This window comes from Dipodomys spectabilis, unplaced genomic scaffold (assembly GCF_019054845.1).
Source record: "Dipodomys spectabilis isolate Male_0828 unplaced genomic scaffold, ASM1905484v1 ptg000231l, whole genome shotgun sequence".
NCBI classification, from domain to species: Eukaryota; Metazoa; Chordata; class Mammalia; order Rodentia; family Heteromyidae; genus Dipodomys; species Dipodomys spectabilis.
This window is the reverse complement of record NW_024870908.1, coordinates 7,889,679-7,905,930: the sequence shown is the minus strand read 5'-3', so window position 1 is coordinate 7,905,930 and position 16,252 is coordinate 7,889,679. Positions and strand designations below refer to the sequence as shown.

General features: G+C 68.1%; 7 protein-coding genes across 26 annotated transcripts in view; 3 read left to right on the top strand and 4 right to left on the bottom strand.

Moving 5' to 3' along the window:
* The window catches only part of Mapk8ip3 (mitogen-activated protein kinase 8 interacting protein 3), a 41,585-nt gene extending 40,061 nt beyond the window's left edge, over positions 1-1,524 (top strand). For all 16 annotated transcript variants that reach the window (XM_042698224.1, XM_042698221.1, XM_042698218.1 and 13 more), the window contains one exon: positions 66-1,524. In XM_042698224.1, the coding sequence (XP_042554158.1) occupies positions 66-187 (122 nt within the window). In that variant the 3' untranslated portion in view covers positions 188-1,524. The remainder of the gene's footprint in view (positions 1-65) is intronic.
* Hagh (hydroxyacylglutathione hydrolase) overlaps positions 1-16,252 on the bottom strand; it is a 31,611-nt gene that overhangs the window by 1,516 nt on the left and 13,843 nt on the right. Inside the window, exon 11 of the mRNA XM_042698238.1 lies at positions 5,582-5,590. The gene's annotated coding sequence lies outside the window, so the exon portion shown is untranslated. The remainder of the gene's footprint in view (positions 1-5,581; positions 5,591-16,252) is intronic.
* Nme3 (NME/NM23 nucleoside diphosphate kinase 3) lies at positions 1,527-2,722 on the bottom strand. Its single transcript, XM_042698241.1, has 5 exons — positions 2,534-2,722; positions 2,325-2,455; positions 2,068-2,169; positions 1,893-2,005; positions 1,527-1,749 (listed from the first exon to the last, which is right to left on the bottom strand). The coding sequence occupies exons 1-5, from the start codon at positions 2,577-2,579 to the stop codon at positions 1,632-1,634; spliced, it is 510 nt and encodes a 169-aa protein (XP_042554175.1). The 5' UTR covers positions 2,580-2,722; the 3' UTR covers positions 1,527-1,631.
* Positions 2,753-3,656, bottom strand: Mrps34 (mitochondrial ribosomal protein S34). Its single transcript, XM_042698240.1, has 3 exons — positions 3,339-3,656; positions 3,213-3,255; positions 2,753-3,129 (listed from the first exon to the last, which is right to left on the bottom strand). Exons 1-3 carry the CDS (start codon positions 3,654-3,656, stop codon positions 2,837-2,839), a joined length of 654 nt encoding a protein of 217 aa, XP_042554174.1. The 3' UTR covers positions 2,753-2,836.
* Positions 3,655-6,324, top strand: Eme2 (essential meiotic structure-specific endonuclease subunit 2). Of its 3 annotated transcripts, none has more exons than XM_042698233.1 (8): positions 3,655-3,949; positions 4,041-4,192; positions 4,317-4,412; positions 4,875-4,966; positions 5,133-5,214; positions 5,342-5,457; positions 5,546-5,735; positions 6,067-6,324. In XM_042698233.1, exons 1-8 carry the CDS (start codon positions 3,655-3,657, stop codon positions 6,151-6,153), a joined length of 1,110 nt encoding a protein of 369 aa, XP_042554167.1. In that variant the 3' UTR covers positions 6,154-6,324. The 3 variants fall into 3 exon arrangements, with proteins under 3 accessions (XP_042554167.1, XP_042554165.1, XP_042554164.1); XM_042698231.1 differs by having other exon boundaries at positions 4,041-4,171; positions 5,810-6,149; XM_042698230.1 differs by having other exon boundaries at positions 5,810-6,149.
* On the bottom strand, positions 6,413-12,675 carry Spsb3 (splA/ryanodine receptor domain and SOCS box containing 3). 3 transcript variants are annotated; one of them, XM_042698236.1, is made up of 7 exons: positions 12,613-12,675; positions 11,808-11,948; positions 8,045-8,222; positions 7,761-7,948; positions 7,584-7,686; positions 7,382-7,507; positions 6,413-7,217 (listed from the first exon to the last, which is right to left on the bottom strand). In XM_042698236.1, the coding sequence occupies exons 2-7, from the start codon at positions 11,931-11,933 to the stop codon at positions 6,877-6,879; spliced, it is 1,062 nt and encodes a 353-aa protein (XP_042554170.1). In that variant the 5' UTR covers positions 11,934-11,948; positions 12,613-12,675; the 3' UTR covers positions 6,413-6,876. The 3 variants fall into 3 exon arrangements, with proteins under 3 accessions (XP_042554170.1, XP_042554168.1, XP_042554169.1); XM_042698234.1 differs by having other exon boundaries at positions 11,808-11,945; positions 12,598-12,616; XM_042698235.1 differs by lacking the exon at positions 12,613-12,675 and adding an exon at positions 12,456-12,509 and having other exon boundaries at positions 11,808-11,945.
* Positions 12,977-15,809, top strand: Nubp2 (nucleotide binding protein 2). Its single transcript, XM_042698239.1, has 7 exons — positions 12,977-13,060; positions 13,446-13,564; positions 13,686-13,884; positions 14,323-14,477; positions 14,596-14,706; positions 14,895-14,964; positions 15,198-15,809. Exons 1-7 carry the CDS (start codon positions 13,045-13,047, stop codon positions 15,341-15,343), a joined length of 816 nt encoding a protein of 271 aa, XP_042554173.1. The 5' UTR covers positions 12,977-13,044; the 3' UTR covers positions 15,344-15,809.

Sequence of the window (16,252 nt, the reverse complement as noted above, 5' to 3'; positions counted from 1 at the left end):
GGGGCGGGCCTGGCTGGCAGTGGCGGTGGAGAGCTGCGCTCACAGCTGCAATCGCTCCGCTCCAGGGGACGGAGAGGACGACGAGACGGAGGAAGGCACCGGGGACGTGAGCCAGGCGAAGCCCGGGCTGTCCAAGGCTGAGCGCAGCCACATCATTGTGTGGCAGGTGTCCTACACCCCTGAGTGAGGCCCTGCCCTGCCTGATGCCAACCTGTACATAGGACCCCTGCCCGCCTGCTCCCGCCTGTCCCCCTGGGGCAGCCAGACACTCATCCACCCCCTCTAACCTCTCAACGTGCAGCTTTCACCTGAGCCCTGGGCCCCGCGGGCAGGGAGGTGATGCTGTCGCTGGAGGGCGGGTGTGGGTGTCACTCCTGGTGAGGGGGGGAAGGCCCTCCGCACCTCCTCCCCAGCAGCTCCCAACCACTGCCCCGCCCAGCTCCCTGGAGCCCAGGGGCACCCTGGAGCCAGCCCTGCGGAGGCCCGGCCCCCTCACCACTGCGGAGGAGGCCCCTCCTCCGGCGTCCCAGTGCTCTGCATGCAGTCCCTGGGCTGGGGCCATGGCTCTCAGACCCTTGTTCCACAGAGGAGCCGGGCCCAGCCACCATCCTCTGCCCAGAGAGAGGGGGCTCGGACTGCTCAGGTACCTGGACCCCAGCCCATCTTCTCTGGCCTTCCCACCCCAAGCCCATTCCCTTCACCCCGACCCGGGCTGCGCCCGCAATCTGGCATGGAAGCTCGGGCAGGGGCAGCTGCTTCAGAAGATGAACCGGACACTCCATATCCCACTGGAGCCTGAGGCTGTCGGCCCTTCATTCCCCACGTCCCCAGGCTCTCCCTGGGCACAAGCCCCACCGCCAAGGAGCAAACCCCTGCTGCACTGCCCCTCCCAGAAGCCCCTTGGGTGGAATTCTCAGGCTGCCGTGGCAGGCGCAGGCCTCAGGAAGAAGGGAAGGCCCGGCCTCCCCTGGGTCAGGCCTAGGGTGCAGGCTCAGCCTCAGGTTGGTGGGGGATGGAGTGCTCCTGGGGCCTGCCTCCTGCACAGGGCTCCATGGCGTCCAGCTCCCAGACACGTACTAAGTGCCTAGGGTTGCCCTCTGTGGCCTGCTCCCCCGGAGAGCAACTGAGGAGAGGCTGCCAGGCAGAGGCCAGGGCCGAGGGTGGGGCCGGGCAGCCCCGCGATAGGGGGGTGTCGTGGGTCGCTGGGCGCGTCCACCTTCCAGCCCAGGCCTTATTCCCGCTCTAGAGGCCCCGCCACCCCCTCCCACCAGAGAAGCACAGATCTCGGGGAGCTGCCCCTTGAGCCCGGCTGGCCACGGCAGGCTGCAGGCTTCTCCCCACTGCCCTGCCACCTCTCCACTGTGATGTACGTCCTTTGTCTGTTCCTACAGGAGCATGAAGTGACTGGGGTTAGCTGGGCGGGTGCAGCTGGAGGAAGGGGCCGGGCGCAATTCTCCTCAAGCTTTGGCCCTGCAAGTGAACCCACATATCTGCCCTGTATGTAATAAACGTCTGAACACCGCACCTCCACGTCCTGAGCCCGGCCCACGAGCCTGACACAGGTTTTCGGCAGTTTATTATGAAAGGAGAGGGGGAGAGGGCCCCGGAGGCAGGTGCGCGCTTCCGGCCGGCTATTCGCGCAGCCAGCGCGCGGCGCCGTCCTCCCCGCACAGCAGCTCGTCCGCGCCGAACCACAGCGCGATCTCCCGGCGGGCGCTCTCCGGAGAGTCGCTGCCGTGGACCAGGTTCCTGGGGGGAGGGGGGGGGGCGCAGTGAGCCGCGGGGCTGGGGGAGCGGGGCGGGCACGGTGAGCCGCGGGGCTGGGGGAGCGGGGCGGGCGCGGTGAGCCGCGGGGCTGGGGGGGCAGGGCGGGCGCCGCGCCACGCACTCACTTGCCGACCTCCACGCAGAAGTCCCCTCGGATGGTGCCGGGCCGGGCGTCCGCCGGGTCCGTGGCCCCAATGAGCGCCCTCGAGGCGCGCACCACGTCCGGCCCCCGCCACACCTGCGGGCGCGCGGGTCAGCGGGGAGGCCCGGGCCGCCCGCCCCCCGCCCGCCCGGACTCACCATGGCCACCACGGGGCCCGAGCGCATGTAGTTCAGCAGGCGGCCGAAGAAGGGGCGCCCGCGCAGCTCGGCGTAGTGCTCGCGCAGCAGCTCCTCGGAGGCCTGGGGGTGGAGGCCGCCTGCGCCAGCGCCCGGACCCGCACCCGGCCCCGATCCCGACCACAGCTCCGACCCGGCCCCGCCCCGATCACAGCCCCCGCCCGCGCCCCGGCCCCGATCACAGCCCCGGCCCGGCCGCGTCCCCGCCCCCGCCCCACCTGCACCAGCTTCAGGGCCACCAGTTTGAAGCCCTTCCTCTCGAAGCGCCGCACCACCTCGCCCACCAGCCGCCGCTGCACGCCGTCCGGCTTCACGGCCACGAACGTGCGCTCCTGCGCGGCGCCCGGGGCTGCGGGGACTCGGCGTCAGGCCCCGCGCCGGCCGCCCTCCCCCCCCCCCCGCGGCGCCCCGCGCCCCCCGCGCTCACCCGCCGGGAAGAGGTTGGCGAAGATGGTCAGCACCAGGCAAATCATGGCGATGGCGGGGCGGGGCGGGGCGGGGCGGGGCGGGGCCGCCCTTAAAGGGACGCGCAGGCGCCGATCGCCCCACCGCACCCCGGAGCCGGGGCCCGGGGCGCAGCCGCTGCTCGCCCTCCCCGCGCAAAGAAACACAGCCCGGGCCACTGCGTGCGTTTATTGCCGTTCACTGAGGGCGGGGCGGGGCGGCCAGGCTCCCCGGCTCCCCCAAGGTCCAGGGCCTCCGACCCGCAGGCGGCGGGCGCCGCGGCCCGTCAGCCGTCAGCCGCGGGGCGCGGGGCGCGGGGCTCCAGCCGGGCGGGGTAGTCCCAGGGCTCCGCGCGCGCCCTCGCGAGGCTCAGCAGCGGCTCCTCGACGCTGGGGTCCCCGTTTTTCTGCCTCTCGGCCAGGATCATGGCCCGCAGGAGCGGCGGGTAGGGCACCGGCGGCGGGGCGCCCGCGGGCGCGGGCGCGGGCGCGGTGAAGGCCGCCTCCTCGTGCTTGGGCACCAGCCGCCAGTCGTGGTACATGACCTGCTCGATCTCCCGGGCCTCGCCCTCCGTGCGCCCTGCGGAAGGCGAACGGCCGCGTGAACGGCCCGGGCTGGGCTCCCCGCCCGCCCCCCTCACCGCGCGCCAGCGCCGGCCTCACCCTTGAAGGTCAGGACGCCCCAGGCCTTGCCGTGGTCCAAGTTCTGCGGAGAGAAAGGGGCTCGACTCAGAAAACGCCCTGGCCCCGGGACGGGCCCCGGTCGCCGACGCGGGGGGCGGGGCGCACCTGGGCCGCGTGGTCGGGGCGCACGCGCGTGAGGCGCCAGTAGCACGGCTCGTCGTGCTGCCACAGCCAGGACTTGCGCGTCACCAGGCGGCCCAGGCCGAAGGCCGGGAGGCGGGCGAGCAGCTGCAGCAGGCGGCTCTCGCGGCGCACGTCGGCCCCGGCGCGCGCCGGCAGCCGGCGGCCCGAGAACGGCCGCGTCAGCGACCCGTAGTCCAGCGCGTAGCGCTGCGAGTCGCGCGGCCGGTCGCGCTGCTCGCGCAGGGCGCGCACGCGGCGGGCCAGCTCGGCGATCAGCCGCGGCCGGGGCTTCCGCGCCATGGCCGCGTCCGCGTCCCTGCCCGGCCGGAAGTCGCGCTCCCCAGGCCCGCCCCGGCCGGAAGCGGGCGCCGCGAGAGGCGGGGCCGTGGCGGAGGTGCGGCCCCCGGGGGCCGCGGGCTCGCGCCGGGGCCGGGGCCGGGGCCAGGGGCCGGGCTCGCGGCGGGCCCCCACCTGGGAGATCTCCGACTCGGACGCCGAGGCCGCGGAGGCCCCGGCGGGAGCGCGGAGGGCCGCCGCCCGGGTCCCACGTCCCGAACGAGTCCTTCGGAGCCTGGTGGTGTGCGTGGACCCAGGTGCGGGCGCGGGGCGCGCGGGGCCCGGGCGGGAGCGGGGACGCCCGCGGCTGGCCCCGGCCCTGACCGCGCCGTCCGTCCCCGCGCGCAGCCGTCCTGGAAGACGCCGGCGCCGACGTCCTGCTGGCGGCCCTGGGCGCGCTGGGCTGCGAGTGCCGCATCGAGCCGCAGCGCCCGGCCCGCAGCCTGCAGTGGAGGCGCGGGGCCCCCGGCCCCCGAGCCGTGCGTGTCGCCGGCCGAGCGGTGAGGCGCTGCCCCGGGTTGCAGCCGCGCGGAGCCGTGGGCCGGCCGCGCGCCGTGGGCTGCGGAGAGCGCGGCCCTGCGCCCCCGGGCTGAGCGGCCGACCGCGGCGCCCCGTGTCCCCCAGGTGCCTTCTGAGCTGCCAGCCGAGGACGCGCCGGACCTGCTGCTGCTGCTGCTGGAGCCCCACGAGTTCCTGCTGGGCGCTGCCCAGCTGACACAGGTACTGGAGGGAACGCAGCCCTCCCTTGCCCTGGGCTGGGTTCCCGGGCCCGTCTGGTGCTGGCTCAGGCACAGAGCTCATCACCCTGGAGAGCTGAGCCCGGGAGAGAGGTCTGGGGCTTGGGCTAGGGGCGGGTGGTTGCTTAATGCTCGGTAGACTTGAGCAGTGGAGAGAGCGCACCCAGGGTCTGCGGGCCAGCATTTGTTGACCGTCCACTTAGGAATCAGTCAAGGATCAGGCCCAGGGACAGCAGTCTAGGAACAAGGGAGCACGCTCCTTTCTTCCTGATCTGGGGTGTGGTTGGCACTACTAAAGCCCCCTTGGCCTAGTGGGGGGGGGGCAAAGAGTTTTCTTCAGAGAGCTAGCTGGGAGAGGGAAGACAAGTCATCTGGCGGCTGGGCAGAGCGGTGGCATGCTGCCAGGGCCCTGGGGCAGACACCATGCTCTCCCCCCACCCCGCAGGCCTCAGGCCTCCCTTCCTCCGTGCCCTGGATTTCTCCTGAGAGCCCCAGCCGCCCCCACCTGGCTGTCATCGGCCTGGACGCCTACCTGTGGTACCAGTGACCCTAACACACCTGGCAGGGGCAAGGGCACCCCAGGGTCTGCGCTGCCACAGCCCACCCCCCACACACACACACCACAGCTGGGCAGAGGGGCTCTAGGGCGGCTCCCAACCCTGGGCTTGGGGGTGTGGGGGTCTGGAAGGTCACTTTCGCCTAGGTCTCAGCATCCAAGCACCCAGCCAGAGGATCCACCGGAGGCCCAGCAGGAAGCAGCCACCGGCTGGCCCAAGGTGGAAGAGGTGAGCGCCAGCCTGACCTGGGAGACCTGGCTGGCCTTGGTCTTGGCAAGGACAGGTAAGGCTTGGAGAACAGTTAGGTAGAACTAGGGCTCCCGCCTCCAGCCCCCCTTCTACCTACCCTCCCCAGGCCCTCGTGCTCCTCCAACTCCTGGCCGACATGGACGTGCTGCTGGTGGACTCGTGGCAGGAGCTGAGTCAGCACGTGTGTGCACTCACGAAGGCCCTGGCCCAGCGCCCCTGCAAGTAAGGGGCTGGACAGGGGCAGGGGGGGGGGGGCTCTGCCCCGCTGGCTGCAGGGGAGTTTCTAAAAGCCCTGCTCACCTCGTTTTAGGCAGCATCGGGACACCCACACCTTTGCCTTCTGCACAGCAGGGCGCTGGGCCTCTGGCCAACGAGTGGCCAGAGATGGCTCGGGACTCCGGGGAGTGTGGTGGAGGCAAATCAAGCAGTTTAATCGCGTCAGCCCGGCTGTAGCTGAGGCCATAGTTGCTGCCTTCCCCTCCCCCCGCCTTCTGCAGGAGGTGAGTCCTCGTTCCCCACCCCTCCCCGGGGCAGAGACCGAGGCCTACCCCGTTCATTTCTGTGCCTGCCACAGGCCCTCTCTGCCTGCAGCACGGAGCAAGAGCGCCGGGGCCTCTTGGCCAACCTCCCTGTGAATGTCCAGGGCGGGCGACCCCGCAGGGTGGGCCCGGACCTCTCCCGCCGCATCTGCCTCTTCCTCAGCACCACCAACCCCGACCTCCTGTTGGACCTGGGATCTTGACCTTGCCTGCGGGTCCCTGCAGCATGCAGAACAACACGGCACATGTACACGCACGCACCACACAACACACGTGTTCTCACACACCCCAGGCTCTGGGATGGACCAGCGAGTCAGCGGAGAGCAGACCCTGTCAGGCAGGTGGGCGAGGCCCCGCACACTTCCGTAGTCTGCCGTGAACTGTCCCTGGTGGTCTGATGTGAGCTACAGAGGTGGTGAGGGATGGCGGGAGCCCTGGGGTGCACAGAAGCATGTGCTCCCCTCATGGGGGGTGGACAGTCAGAGGACCTGCCGCTGGCCGTGGAAGCCTGGTGAAGGGCAGTCAGACTCAGGGCAGTACCCAAATGCACAACCCCTCCGAGGCTTGGGGCGGGGCAGCCTGGGAAGCAGTAGGAACCTGCCCCTCCCAGGCTGAACCCCAGAGGAAAGCGCGGGTGCTGGGAGGTCAGGCTTCGCAGGGCTCTTTAATCTTACAGCGTGAGAGGTGGCCGCCCTAGGCTGACCGTAGTTGTTGGGAGCCTCCGCTGAGGGCAGCAGCAACATGCAAGGCAAGTCAGAGAAACCGAGGCCCAAGGGGCAGGAGGCCTGTGAGGCAGGAAGAGCTGAGCCCCACGGCCCTCCCGGGCCGCCCACCTCCCTGCTCACAGGCGGGGTCCAGCAGCAGCCCGGGCAGAGGACAGGTGCTGCTCCCCGCCACAAGGCAGGAGGCTGGCCGGGGACACTGGCATTGTGCCTCTGGAGGTCCTGGAGAAAGAACTGTCCTGGTTTCAGCTTAAGAGGGGATAAGCCCAGGGAGCCCTCAGCTCCGCTCTCCCACCTCCTGCTGCCCTGGCAGAGCCTGGAGGGAAGAAGGGCAGTCCAAGCCCGAGAAGGCAGCGTGCGCCGGGCCGGGTCTGGGCCAGTCAGGTCCGTCGGCAGCGCTTCCTCTGGCAGGGCCTGGTGTCGGGACAGGGGCTCGGCGTGTCGGCGGGGGGCGAGGGCGTGGGGGGCTGGCGGTGGCTGCAACTCATGCTCAAGACCCAGCCCAGCTTGTTGTGCAGCACCTGCTTGAGGCCGGGGGGCAGGGGCAGGCCCTCCAGGGTGTCGCCCGAGTCTGGCCGCAGCTGTCGCAGGCGGTAGCAGCACAGGTACTGCAGGGAGGTGGTGCTGGCGCAGGAGCGGATCACCTTCATGCTGCTCTTGGCCGCCGTGGAGCACACCATCGGGTAGAAGCGCTTGTTCTGCAGCTGGGTGGCCGCCACGCCTGTGCGGGAGGCATGGCTGGGTCTGGCGGGGCCCCCGGCCCCCGGCCAAGGCGCCCGGGCTGCCACACACCCCTGTGAGCCAGGATGCCCACCTCCCACCGGCCTGGCCCTGCCTGGGACAATGGCCTCGGGCCTCCCTGGGCCCTGCGGCGGGCGCTCTTACCTATGCACTTCCTGTTCTTGAAGAAGGTCAGCGTCCCGTGCCAGGTGTCCAGGTGCACGCCGATAATGGAGCCCTGGCCGAAGCGCGAGGAGAAGCTGGTCTTGCCGCCCTTGTGGTGGAGCAGCCCTGGGGACACCAGGCAGGGTGAGGCGGGCCGGGAGCTGCCGGGCCCGGCCGGCCGCCTCACCACAGCCCCACGTACCAGTGTAAGAGAGGCCCCAGCTGTCCTCATCCCTGCCCAGCAGGCTGCAGAAAGTGTGGTGGTATTTGTCCAGGTCCACGTCTGATGTCCCGATGCCCACCATCTGGGAACAGCGGGGCTGGCAGAGGGGCCTGGCCCCAGGCCCCGCCACACCCACCCTCTGCCGGCGCCACTTACCATGTCAGTACCGTAGACGGGCGAGGTCATCTTGATCTCCCAGAAGTGCTGGCCTTCGCCCAGCTCCTTGGCACCTCGGATGGCGGCGGTCCCGCAGCTGTACTCCATGTGGAAGCTCACCTTGCGCTTGTCACAGCTCAGCAAGGTGGCTGAGGACCTGCTCGCGTCATCCCAGACCCAGTCGAAATCTGCTGAGCGAAGGGAGGGCCGTGCTGAGTGCGGGCCCGCCCGCCCGCCCGCCTGCCCCCCCCCCCCCGCCGTGTCCCGTCCCCTCCCCTGCTCACACTCGTCTTCCTCCCCGCAGCGGCAGTCCTTGCTGCGGTGGGCCGGGCGCAGGCTGCCGCACAGGGAGGCCTCGCGCTGGCCCTGGCAGTCACAGAAGGACTCTCCTGTCACCGGCACGGCGCTGGGGATGGACGCTGGCAGGGACGAGCACTCAGGGTCGGAATCCGAGTCACTGTGCTGGAGGGAAGGCAGGTGTGCCCAGCTGTGAGCTGCCCCTTCCTCTACACAGAGCCCAAGTGCCCCTGGCCTGCCCAGACATTCCGGAGTCTCAGGTGCACTGCGCTCCCCTCAAAGCCCAAAGTCTCTGCAGCCAGACAGCCCACAGCCTTTGAGCCATCAGCTCCGCCGTCCAGCCTTTTCCAGCAGCTTCTGAACCTCAGATCATCTGCAGGCCTGGCTCTGCCGACCAAGTCTGATGTGACCCTAATAAAGACAGCGGTGCATGCTCCAGCGGTCTCCTCTTGGAGAGCGTCTCCACCACCCAGGATGTGTGAACGCGTTGCATCCTGGACCAGCCTGCCCGGGGCCAGGAAGACACAACCGACCTCAGCAGCCCAGAAGGATCTGGTCCCTGCCCTGTCGCTACAAAATGACCCAAAGACCTTTGACCTTACCAGACCTGCTTCCTCTGCCGCCTGGCAGGGTAACTGGCGTCCAGCCAGGTCCCTGGCCGGAGCCGTGTCCCCCCAGCCCCCTCTATGCCGCCAGCCCTGACACGTCCAGCCATCCGCTTCCTGGGGTGGTGCCGTGGCACTCCCTTCACCTTCCTGGGTGGAGGTGCTGGGCTGCAAAGTACATTTCCTCAATTTCACCACTTCTCTGGGTCTCTGCTGTCTGGTTCTCTGCCCTCCCTCTCGGCTGAAAACCCCCTTAGGTGGGGGGGGGGGCCACATGTAAAGTAGCCAGGAGGTGGCTGGCAGCAGGTTGTAGAAGGGAGCCTGGGCTTCCTGTCTGCTGCCCAGGGTGCAGCTGTCCCCAGGGGGCATCCCCAAGGGAACATGGGCTCATGTCCTGCCCCACTATGACTGCCTAGAAGGGCTACCCCAAAGCTAGAAGAGAGAGCACAGGACCACGCAAGACCATATTACCCATGGAAAAGGCAAACCGGCCTTGCTCCTGACCGAGTTTGGGGACAGAAGAGGGTATTGTTCAGTCCAACAGTGCCCAGGTGACCACTCACCACCTGTGCACACTACCACAGGGACCGCTCACCACTTGTGCAAACTATACCACAGGCACAGCTCACCACCTGTGCACACTACCACAGGAACAGCTCACCACCTGTGCACACTACCACAGGGACCGCTCACCACCTGTGCACACTATACCACAGGGTCAGCTCACCACCTGTGCACACTACCACAGGCACAGCTCACCACCTGTGCACACTACCACAGGGACCGCTCACCACCTCTGCACCCTATACCACAGGGTCAGCGCACCACCTGTGCACACTACCACAGGGTCAGCTCACCACCTGTACACACTACCACAGTAACAGCTCACCACCTGTACACACTACCACAGAGACCGCTCACCACCTGTGCACACTACCACAGGAACAGCTCACCACCTGTGCACACTACCACAGGAACAGCTCACCACCTGTGCACACTATACCACAGGGACCGCTCACCACCTGTACACACTACCACAGGGTCAGCGCACCACCTGTGCACACTACCACAGGGACCGCTCACCACCTGTGCACACTACCACAGGGGCCGCTCACCACCTGTGCACACTACCACAGGGGCTGCTCACCACCTGTGCACACTACCACAGGCACAGCTCACCACCTGTACACACTACCACAGGGTCAGCTCACCACCTGTGCACACTACCACAGGAACAGCTCATCACCTGTACACACTACCACAGGGTCAGCGCACCACCTGTACACACTACCACAGGGACCGCTCACCACCTGTGCACACCACCACAGGGGCCGCTCACCACCTGTGCACACTACCACAGGCACAGCTCACCACCTGTGCACACTACCACAGGCACAGCTCACCACCTGTGCACACTACCACAGAGACCACTCACCACCTGTGCACACTACCACAGGGACCGCTCACCACCTGTGCACACTATACCACAGGGTCAGCTCACCACCTGTGCACACTACCACAGGGTCAGCTCACTACCTGTGCACGCTACCACAGGGTCAGCTCACCACCTGTGCACACTACCACAGGCACAGCTCACCACCTGTGCACACTACCACAGAGACCACTCACCACCTGTGCACACTACCACAGGCACAGCTCACCACCTGTGCACACTACCACAGAGACCGCTCACCACCTGTGCACACTACCACAGAGACTGCTCACCACCTGTGCACACTATACCACAGGGTCAGCTCACCACCTGTGCACACTACCACAGGGTCAGCTCACTACCTGTGCACACTACCACAGGGTCAGCTCACCACCTGTGCACACTACCACAGGCACAGCTCACCACCTGTGCACACGACCACAGGCACAGCTCACCACCTGTGCACACTACCACAGAGACCGCTCACCACCTGTGCACACCACCACAGGGGCAGCTCACCACCTGTGCACACTACCACAGAGACTGCTCACCACCTGTGCACACTACCACAGGGGCTGCTCACCACCTGTGCACACTATACCACAGGGTCAGCTCACCACCTGTGCACACTACCACAGGGACAGCTCACCACCTGTGCACACTACCACAGGGACCGCTCACCACCTGTGCACACTATACCACAGGGACCGCTCAACACCTGTGCACACTATCACAGGGACCGCTCTACCACAGGCACAGCTCACCACTTGTGCACACTACCACAGGGAACCGCTCACCACCTGTGCACACTACCACAGGGAACCGCTCACCACCCGTGCACACTACCACAGGAACAGCTCACCACCTGTGCACACGGGGTGATTGCTCACCACCTGTCCACACAGGACATCACAGGCCCATTAGGTGACAGCGTGCAAGCAGCATGTGTGTGTCACTGCCCAACCCAGACACACCGCATCGCACAGCCATGAGCCTGTGAGGCAGGGACACAGGTAAACAGGCTGCTCTGGGCCGGACAGTCCGGACAGGAAGAACACATGGCATGACAGGAATGCAGGCCGCTCTGGCTCCAGAGGCTCCAGGGAGGCCTGGGACGCTGCCCACCAGGTCAGTGAGCCAATGGCTCCCAGCTGTCCTCTCTGGCTTGGTGGTCCACAAAGCTCTCTGAGAGACCACTTCTACCGTGACACCTGACCAGGTGAGAGTCCAGGGCAGAGCCAGACTCGGCCTGAGACGCCTCAGGAAGCCAGTGGAGAAGCAGCATCCCGAGAGAACGCAGGGCCTAACCCACAGACGCCAGCACAGAACTGCTCGCTCCCCAGTGGTCTCAGAGAGCCGGGGGTCCTCAGGGGTCACAAGCTCTTATACACGGTACTGAGTGTGAGGCGACCCACACTTTGCTATGGTACAAGCATCTCCGAGGGCAGACCACGCATACAACAGGACCTCTGGAAACGCAAAGACCAGGGGGGTCTGCGGCGCATCTGAGCAGCGGCAGCCTCTCCACACTGTACTTGTCACAGGCCAGGCTGGGTGGAAGGCCTGCCCTGCGTCCCTCTGTCCTACGTGCCCGGGCTCTTCTACCAGACCGAAGAGGCCTCTGCGTGGGGCGTCCCCGGGAGGCAGCCCATTCCCCGGTTCCCTGACCTCCAGTCCTCACACCAGCCGGGCTCACCTCCACTGCAGACCTACCTGGCCATCAGAGTCATAGCCCCAGTTGGTGGTGCCTGTCAGAGCCACGGCGCGCGCGTCGGCCTCGCGGCGGGCTGCGCTCAGGACCAGACGCCAGGCTCGGCCGCTCCGGGGCCGTCTGGCCATGGTGAAGAGGACCTGGGAAAAGACGAGTTCTGAGCCTGGGAGACGAGCCTCCCCTGGAGCTCTGCGGCTAGACCCGCGCCAAGAGGTCCCCGGCCCCGCCCCGGCCGCGGGGCTCCTCGGCGGCCCATACCTGGCTCCAGAGCCGGAGCACCTGGACCAGACCCTGGGCGACGGTGCAGATGCGCACCCAGACGCCCATGGCTGCGGGCGGCGCGCGCGGGGCCCGCGCCTGACGGGCTGCGCCGCCGCCCGGGTGGGCGGGTGCGTCCCCGACCTGGCTTCCCCGTGCCGGGCGCGGAGCCGCCCCCCTCCCGCCCCGCCCGCCGCCGCGCGGGTCCGCGCGGGCCGCCCGCCCTCCGCGCCCGCTCCGGGCCCCGCTTCCGGCCCCGGCCGCCCGGGCCCGCGCCGCCGCCGCCGCGGAACGCCCAGGGTCGCCGGAGCCCGCGGGCGGGCGGCGGCGGCGGCGGCCCCGGGGCGCGGCCGGCGGGGCCGCGGCGGCTCCCACGCCCCGCGCTCGCGGACCTCGGCTCCGGGCGACGCTGCCGGCAGCGATGATCCCGCGGCGCCCGCCCGGCTTCCCGCGCCCCAGGAAAACAAAGGGCGGCGGGCCCGACCGCCCGCAAGGTCAACGCGCCGGGGCCGGGCCGGGCCGGGCGCCGCTCACCTGCCGCCGCCGCCGCCGCCGCCGCGCTCCGCCGGCCGTGACCCACTTTCCGCTCCGGCCTGGACGTAAACAATCCCCGCCCCCCGCGCCGCATTGGCTGGGAGGCCGGAGCGCCCGGCCGGCGCTCCGCGCGGGGCGGGTCTCTGAAGTAGAGACTATTGTCGAGAGGTTGCAGGACCCGCCAATCCTGAATAGACCTCTCCCATTGGTCGCTGCTCGAGCGGTCGGAGTGAGCCTCGCACGCCTATTGGGCGCGGATGCGGAAGTCGGTCCGACTCCGTTCGTCCTACGCGCCGGAACCTGAGGGCTACAGGAACTCCTCGGGAGACCTAATTGGCTGAGGGGAGAGGGCCTGCACCTATCACAAGGGGACGGGGGCGGGCTCGTTCCGCCCATTGGCCCAGCGGCTCTTCATTCGGGCTCGGAGCGCCGAGCGCCGCGGGCGGCATGGCGGCGTCCGCCGGTGAGCTCGCGGGCCCCGGGGGGCTTTGGCGGGCCTGCAGTTTGTGCTGACCCGGGAGAGGTGCGGGTCGCGGAGCGGGGCCGGGCCGCGGCCCCCGCGTCTTGGGCCGGCCTGGTGTCCCGGCGGCTCGGGGCGCGTCCGGGCCGCTGAGGTGATGGCGGCGCAGGGCCGGCCGTGGCCTCGGCGCTCTCCCCGCGCTCGCGCGCGGCCCCGGGCCGGGCCGGTCCAGGCAGGCCGGGCGGGCGGAGGCCGGGCCTCGGCGCTCTCCCCGCGCTCGCGCGCGGCCCCGGGCCGGGCCGGTCCAGGCAGGCCGGGCGGGCGGAGGCCGGGCCTCGCGTCCGGCCGGGACCCCCTGCAGCCTCGCCCGCCCGCGTCCCTCCCGCAGAGCTGGGGAACCTGGCAGGCGTCCGGCACATCATCCTGGTCCTCTCCGGAAAAGGGGGCGTCGGGAAAAGCACCATCGCCACCGAGCTGGCCCTGGCGCTACGCCACAGGGGCAAGAAGGTGAGGCCTGTGCCCGGGCGGGGCTCAGCCCAGGGTCGAGCGAAGTGATGGCCGCCTCCCCCCCCACCCCACCCCAGGCTTCTCCCCACGCGAGGGCCGCTGAGCCTCACCCGCTTGGCAGGTGGGGATCCTCGACGTGGATCTGTGTGGCCCCAGCATCCCGCGCATGCTGCACGCCCAGGGGCGGGCCGTGCACCAGTGCAGTGGTGGCTGGGTGCCGGTGTTTGTGGATCAGGAGCAGAGCATCTCCCTCATGTCTGTGGGCTTCTTGCTGGAGAAGCCTGATGAGGCTGTAGTCTGGCGAGGCCCCAAGAAGAACGGTAATGACCCTGTTTGGGGGCCAGAACTAGTGGCCTGCCTGGGGGAGGGGTTGGGGGGCCAGAGCTAGTGGCGTGCCTGGGAGGGGGGGTTGGGGGCTCAGAGCTAGTGGCCTGCCTGGGGGGGGGGCTCCCGCAGGTGGGGACCAGCAGGCACGGGAGACATTGCTCCTGGGTGTGCTGTTGAGGAGCTCCGGGGTTCCCTACAGGGCATCTTTCTAGGACTTGGGCAACAGGCCCTGCTACAAATGCCAAGGCTCCCTTCTGACCTGTGTGTTAGGAGGAGCTGCCAGTCCCCGCAGGTTGGGGATGCTGAGTTTGCAAGCACTGGGGAGCAGGGGGTGCTGGGGGGAAGGACGGATGCTCCTGCATGAGACGAAGCTCCCGCTTGACCAGCCCAGCCCCTTGCTCATGAGCAATGGGCATCTTGGGCCTTTGCAGCCCTGATAAAGCAGTTTGTGTCTGATGTGGCCTGGGGGGAGCTGGACTACCTGGTTGTGGACACCCCGCCGGGGACCTCTGATGAGCACATGGCTGCAGTAGAAGCCCTGCGCCCCTGCAGGCCGCTGGGGGCCCTGCTGGTCACCACGCCTCAGGTAGGCCCCTTACACGTGTGGCCTGCTTGTTGGGCTGTCCCCACCGTCCTCCCCGCCTGTTACTCCTTTCTTGGCTAAGTGCGCAGCGGCCCAGTCTGTCTGGACTCTCCCTCTCTAGGCTGTGTCTGTGGGGGACGTGAGGCGGGAGCTGACCTTCTGCAGGAAGACCGGGCTGCAGGTGCTAGGGGTCGTGGAGAACATGAGCGGCTTTGCCTGCCCGCACTGTGCTGTAAGTCCCGGGTGGGCGTGACGTGGGGAGGGCAGGTAGGGACACCAGGCTGGAGGTTATGGAGGGGCAGGGCTCTGAGGAGCCGGGTGACCCCCGCAGGGCAGGGCAGTAACTGCACAGCGCCAGAGGATGCTGGCATCACGTGGAGGGCAAGTCTGCAAGCTTGCCTTTCACGGCCCATCTCCTAGGAATGCACCAACGTCTTCTCCAGGGGCGGCGGGGAGGAGCTGGCCCTGCTCACCGGAGTCCCTTTCTTAGGTAAACATGGAGCCAGGCTGGCCGGAGTCCCAGCTCCCCACTCCTGGTCCCTGGACTAGACGGGTGTGAGTTCTGGGAAGGGAGGGGCCCGCGGGTGCCTGGCTGCTCAATGTGTCCCTGATGGTGGATACCGAGGGTCCCGGGTAACCATGAGAGGCAGGACTCAGCCTGGACGCAGCAGTCCGGGCTCTTGGCAGCACGCGGTGCCCAGATGCCACCCCTCTGTCTCGCAGGCTCTGTGCCCCTGGACCCTGAACTCACCAGGAGTCTGGAGGAGGGCCGGGACTTCATCCAGGAATTCCCCAAGAGTCCTGCATTTTCTGCACTTACCTCCATAACCCAGAAAATTCTGGATAGGACATCCACTCTGCTCTCCTGACACGACCCCATGGCTACCCCTGGTACATCTGAGTGCTTGGCTTGCAGCTTCCAAAAACTTACGGGACAGAGTCCTCGGTGTGGCTTCGGGACCTGCAGAGGCTGGTCCGAGGCCTCCCCAGCCAGCCCAGCCCTCGCGTGATGTTTTCATAGCATCTTGGCAGAGCTTGCTGGCAGGAGCTCCGTTCTGATGGCCTGTGGCTAAGGACAGCTTGAGTCTGGGTACCTTAAGATGATACCAGGCTCGCCACCAGCCCCTGTGAGCCTTGCCCTGTGAGCCTTGGCTGAGACAAGACAGGTTGCTCCTGGAAGCCAGTGTCCCTGCTGTCCACAAGTTACAAGACCCTGGGGCAAATGTGGAGGGCTCTGCTGATGGAGCAGAGTGTGGTAAGCAGTCCAGAGTGTTGTGACCACCCCGGACCTGCCATTAAAGCTATCACACCCTGGCAGTGGCAGTGCCATCCCCAGACCAGTGTCCTGTGTACCGTGGCTTTTGCTTCCTGCTGCCCTAGGGCTGCACCAGACTCTGGTGTTCAGGCCCCTGCGGCTCCGGGCAGATGCCGCGGTCTCAGTGCATTGGTGCGGTTCTGTGCGTCAGACACCTCAGTGTCTGCCCTTCATGCCACACGGGAGGCCTGAAGCACAGCCAGCCCACAGGGCACCTTGGAGTGCGGCAGCAGGTCCCAGGCCTTCCCCAAACCTGCCTGCGGCGGGCTGGGAAGCTGGCTCCGTGGTAGGGTGCTTGTTTCGCATGCATGAGGCCTTGCGTTCGATTCCTCAGCACCACATAAGCAGAAAAAAAACCGGAAGTGGTGCTGTGGCTCAAGTGGTAGAGCGCTAGCCTTGAGCTGAAGAGCTGAGGGACAGCGCCCAGGCCCAGAGTTCAGGCCCCACGACCGGACCCAAAAAA

Excerpts from the sequence above, each read along its gene's own strand:
- Nme3 (XM_042698241.1), bottom strand. The coding sequence starts at position 2,579 with ATGATTTGCCTGGTGCTGACCATCTTCGCCAACCTCTTCCCGGCGG. Across the intron at positions 2,006-2,067 it reads CGGGCCCCGTGGTGGCCATG|GTGTGGCGGGGGCCGGACGT; the intron begins GTGAGTCCGGGC and ends GCGCGCCCGCAG. Across the intron at positions 1,750-1,892 it reads TTCTGCGTGGAGGTCGGCAA|GAACCTGGTCCACGGCAGCG; the intron begins GTGAGTGCGTGG and ends CCCTCCCCCCAG.
- Eme2 (XM_042698230.1), top strand. The coding sequence starts at position 3,655 with ATGGCCGCGTCCGCGTCCCTGCCCGGCCGGAAGTCGCGCTCCCCAGGC. Across the intron at positions 4,967-5,132 it reads GGCCTGGACGCCTACCTGTG|GTCTCAGCATCCAAGCACCC; the intron begins GTACCAGTGACC and ends ACTTTCGCCTAG. Across the intron at positions 5,458-5,545 it reads CTGGCCCAGCGCCCCTGCAA|GCAGCATCGGGACACCCACA; the intron begins GTAAGGGGCTGG and ends ACCTCGTTTTAG.
- Mrps34 (XM_042698240.1), bottom strand. The coding sequence starts at position 3,656 with ATGGCGCGGAAGCCCCGGCCGCGGCTGATCGCCGAGCTGGCCCGCCGC. Across the intron at positions 3,256-3,338 it reads GCCCCGACCACGCGGCCCAG|AACTTGGACCACGGCAAGGC; the intron begins GTGCGCCCCGCC and ends TTCTCTCCGCAG. Across the intron at positions 3,130-3,212 it reads GGGCGTCCTGACCTTCAAGG|GGCGCACGGAGGGCGAGGCC; the intron begins GTGAGGCCGGCG and ends CGCCTTCCGCAG.
- Spsb3 (XM_042698236.1), bottom strand. The coding sequence starts at position 11,933 with ATGGCCAGACGGCCCCGGAGCGGCCGAGCCTGGCGTCTGGTCCTGAGC. Across the intron at positions 8,223-11,807 it reads GCTATGACTCTGATGGCCAG|CACAGTGACTCGGATTCCGA; the intron begins GTAGGTCTGCAG and ends CCTTCCCTCCAG. Across the intron at positions 7,687-7,760 it reads CCGTCTACGGTACTGACATG|ATGGTGGGCATCGGGACATC; the intron begins GTAAGTGGCGCC and ends CGCTGTTCCCAG.
- Nubp2 (XM_042698239.1), top strand. Across the intron at positions 14,707-14,894 it reads TTGCCTGCCCGCACTGTGCT|GAATGCACCAACGTCTTCTC; the intron begins GTAAGTCCCGGG and ends CCCATCTCCTAG. Across the intron at positions 14,965-15,197 it reads CACCGGAGTCCCTTTCTTAG|GCTCTGTGCCCCTGGACCCT; the intron begins GTAAACATGGAG and ends TCTGTCTCGCAG.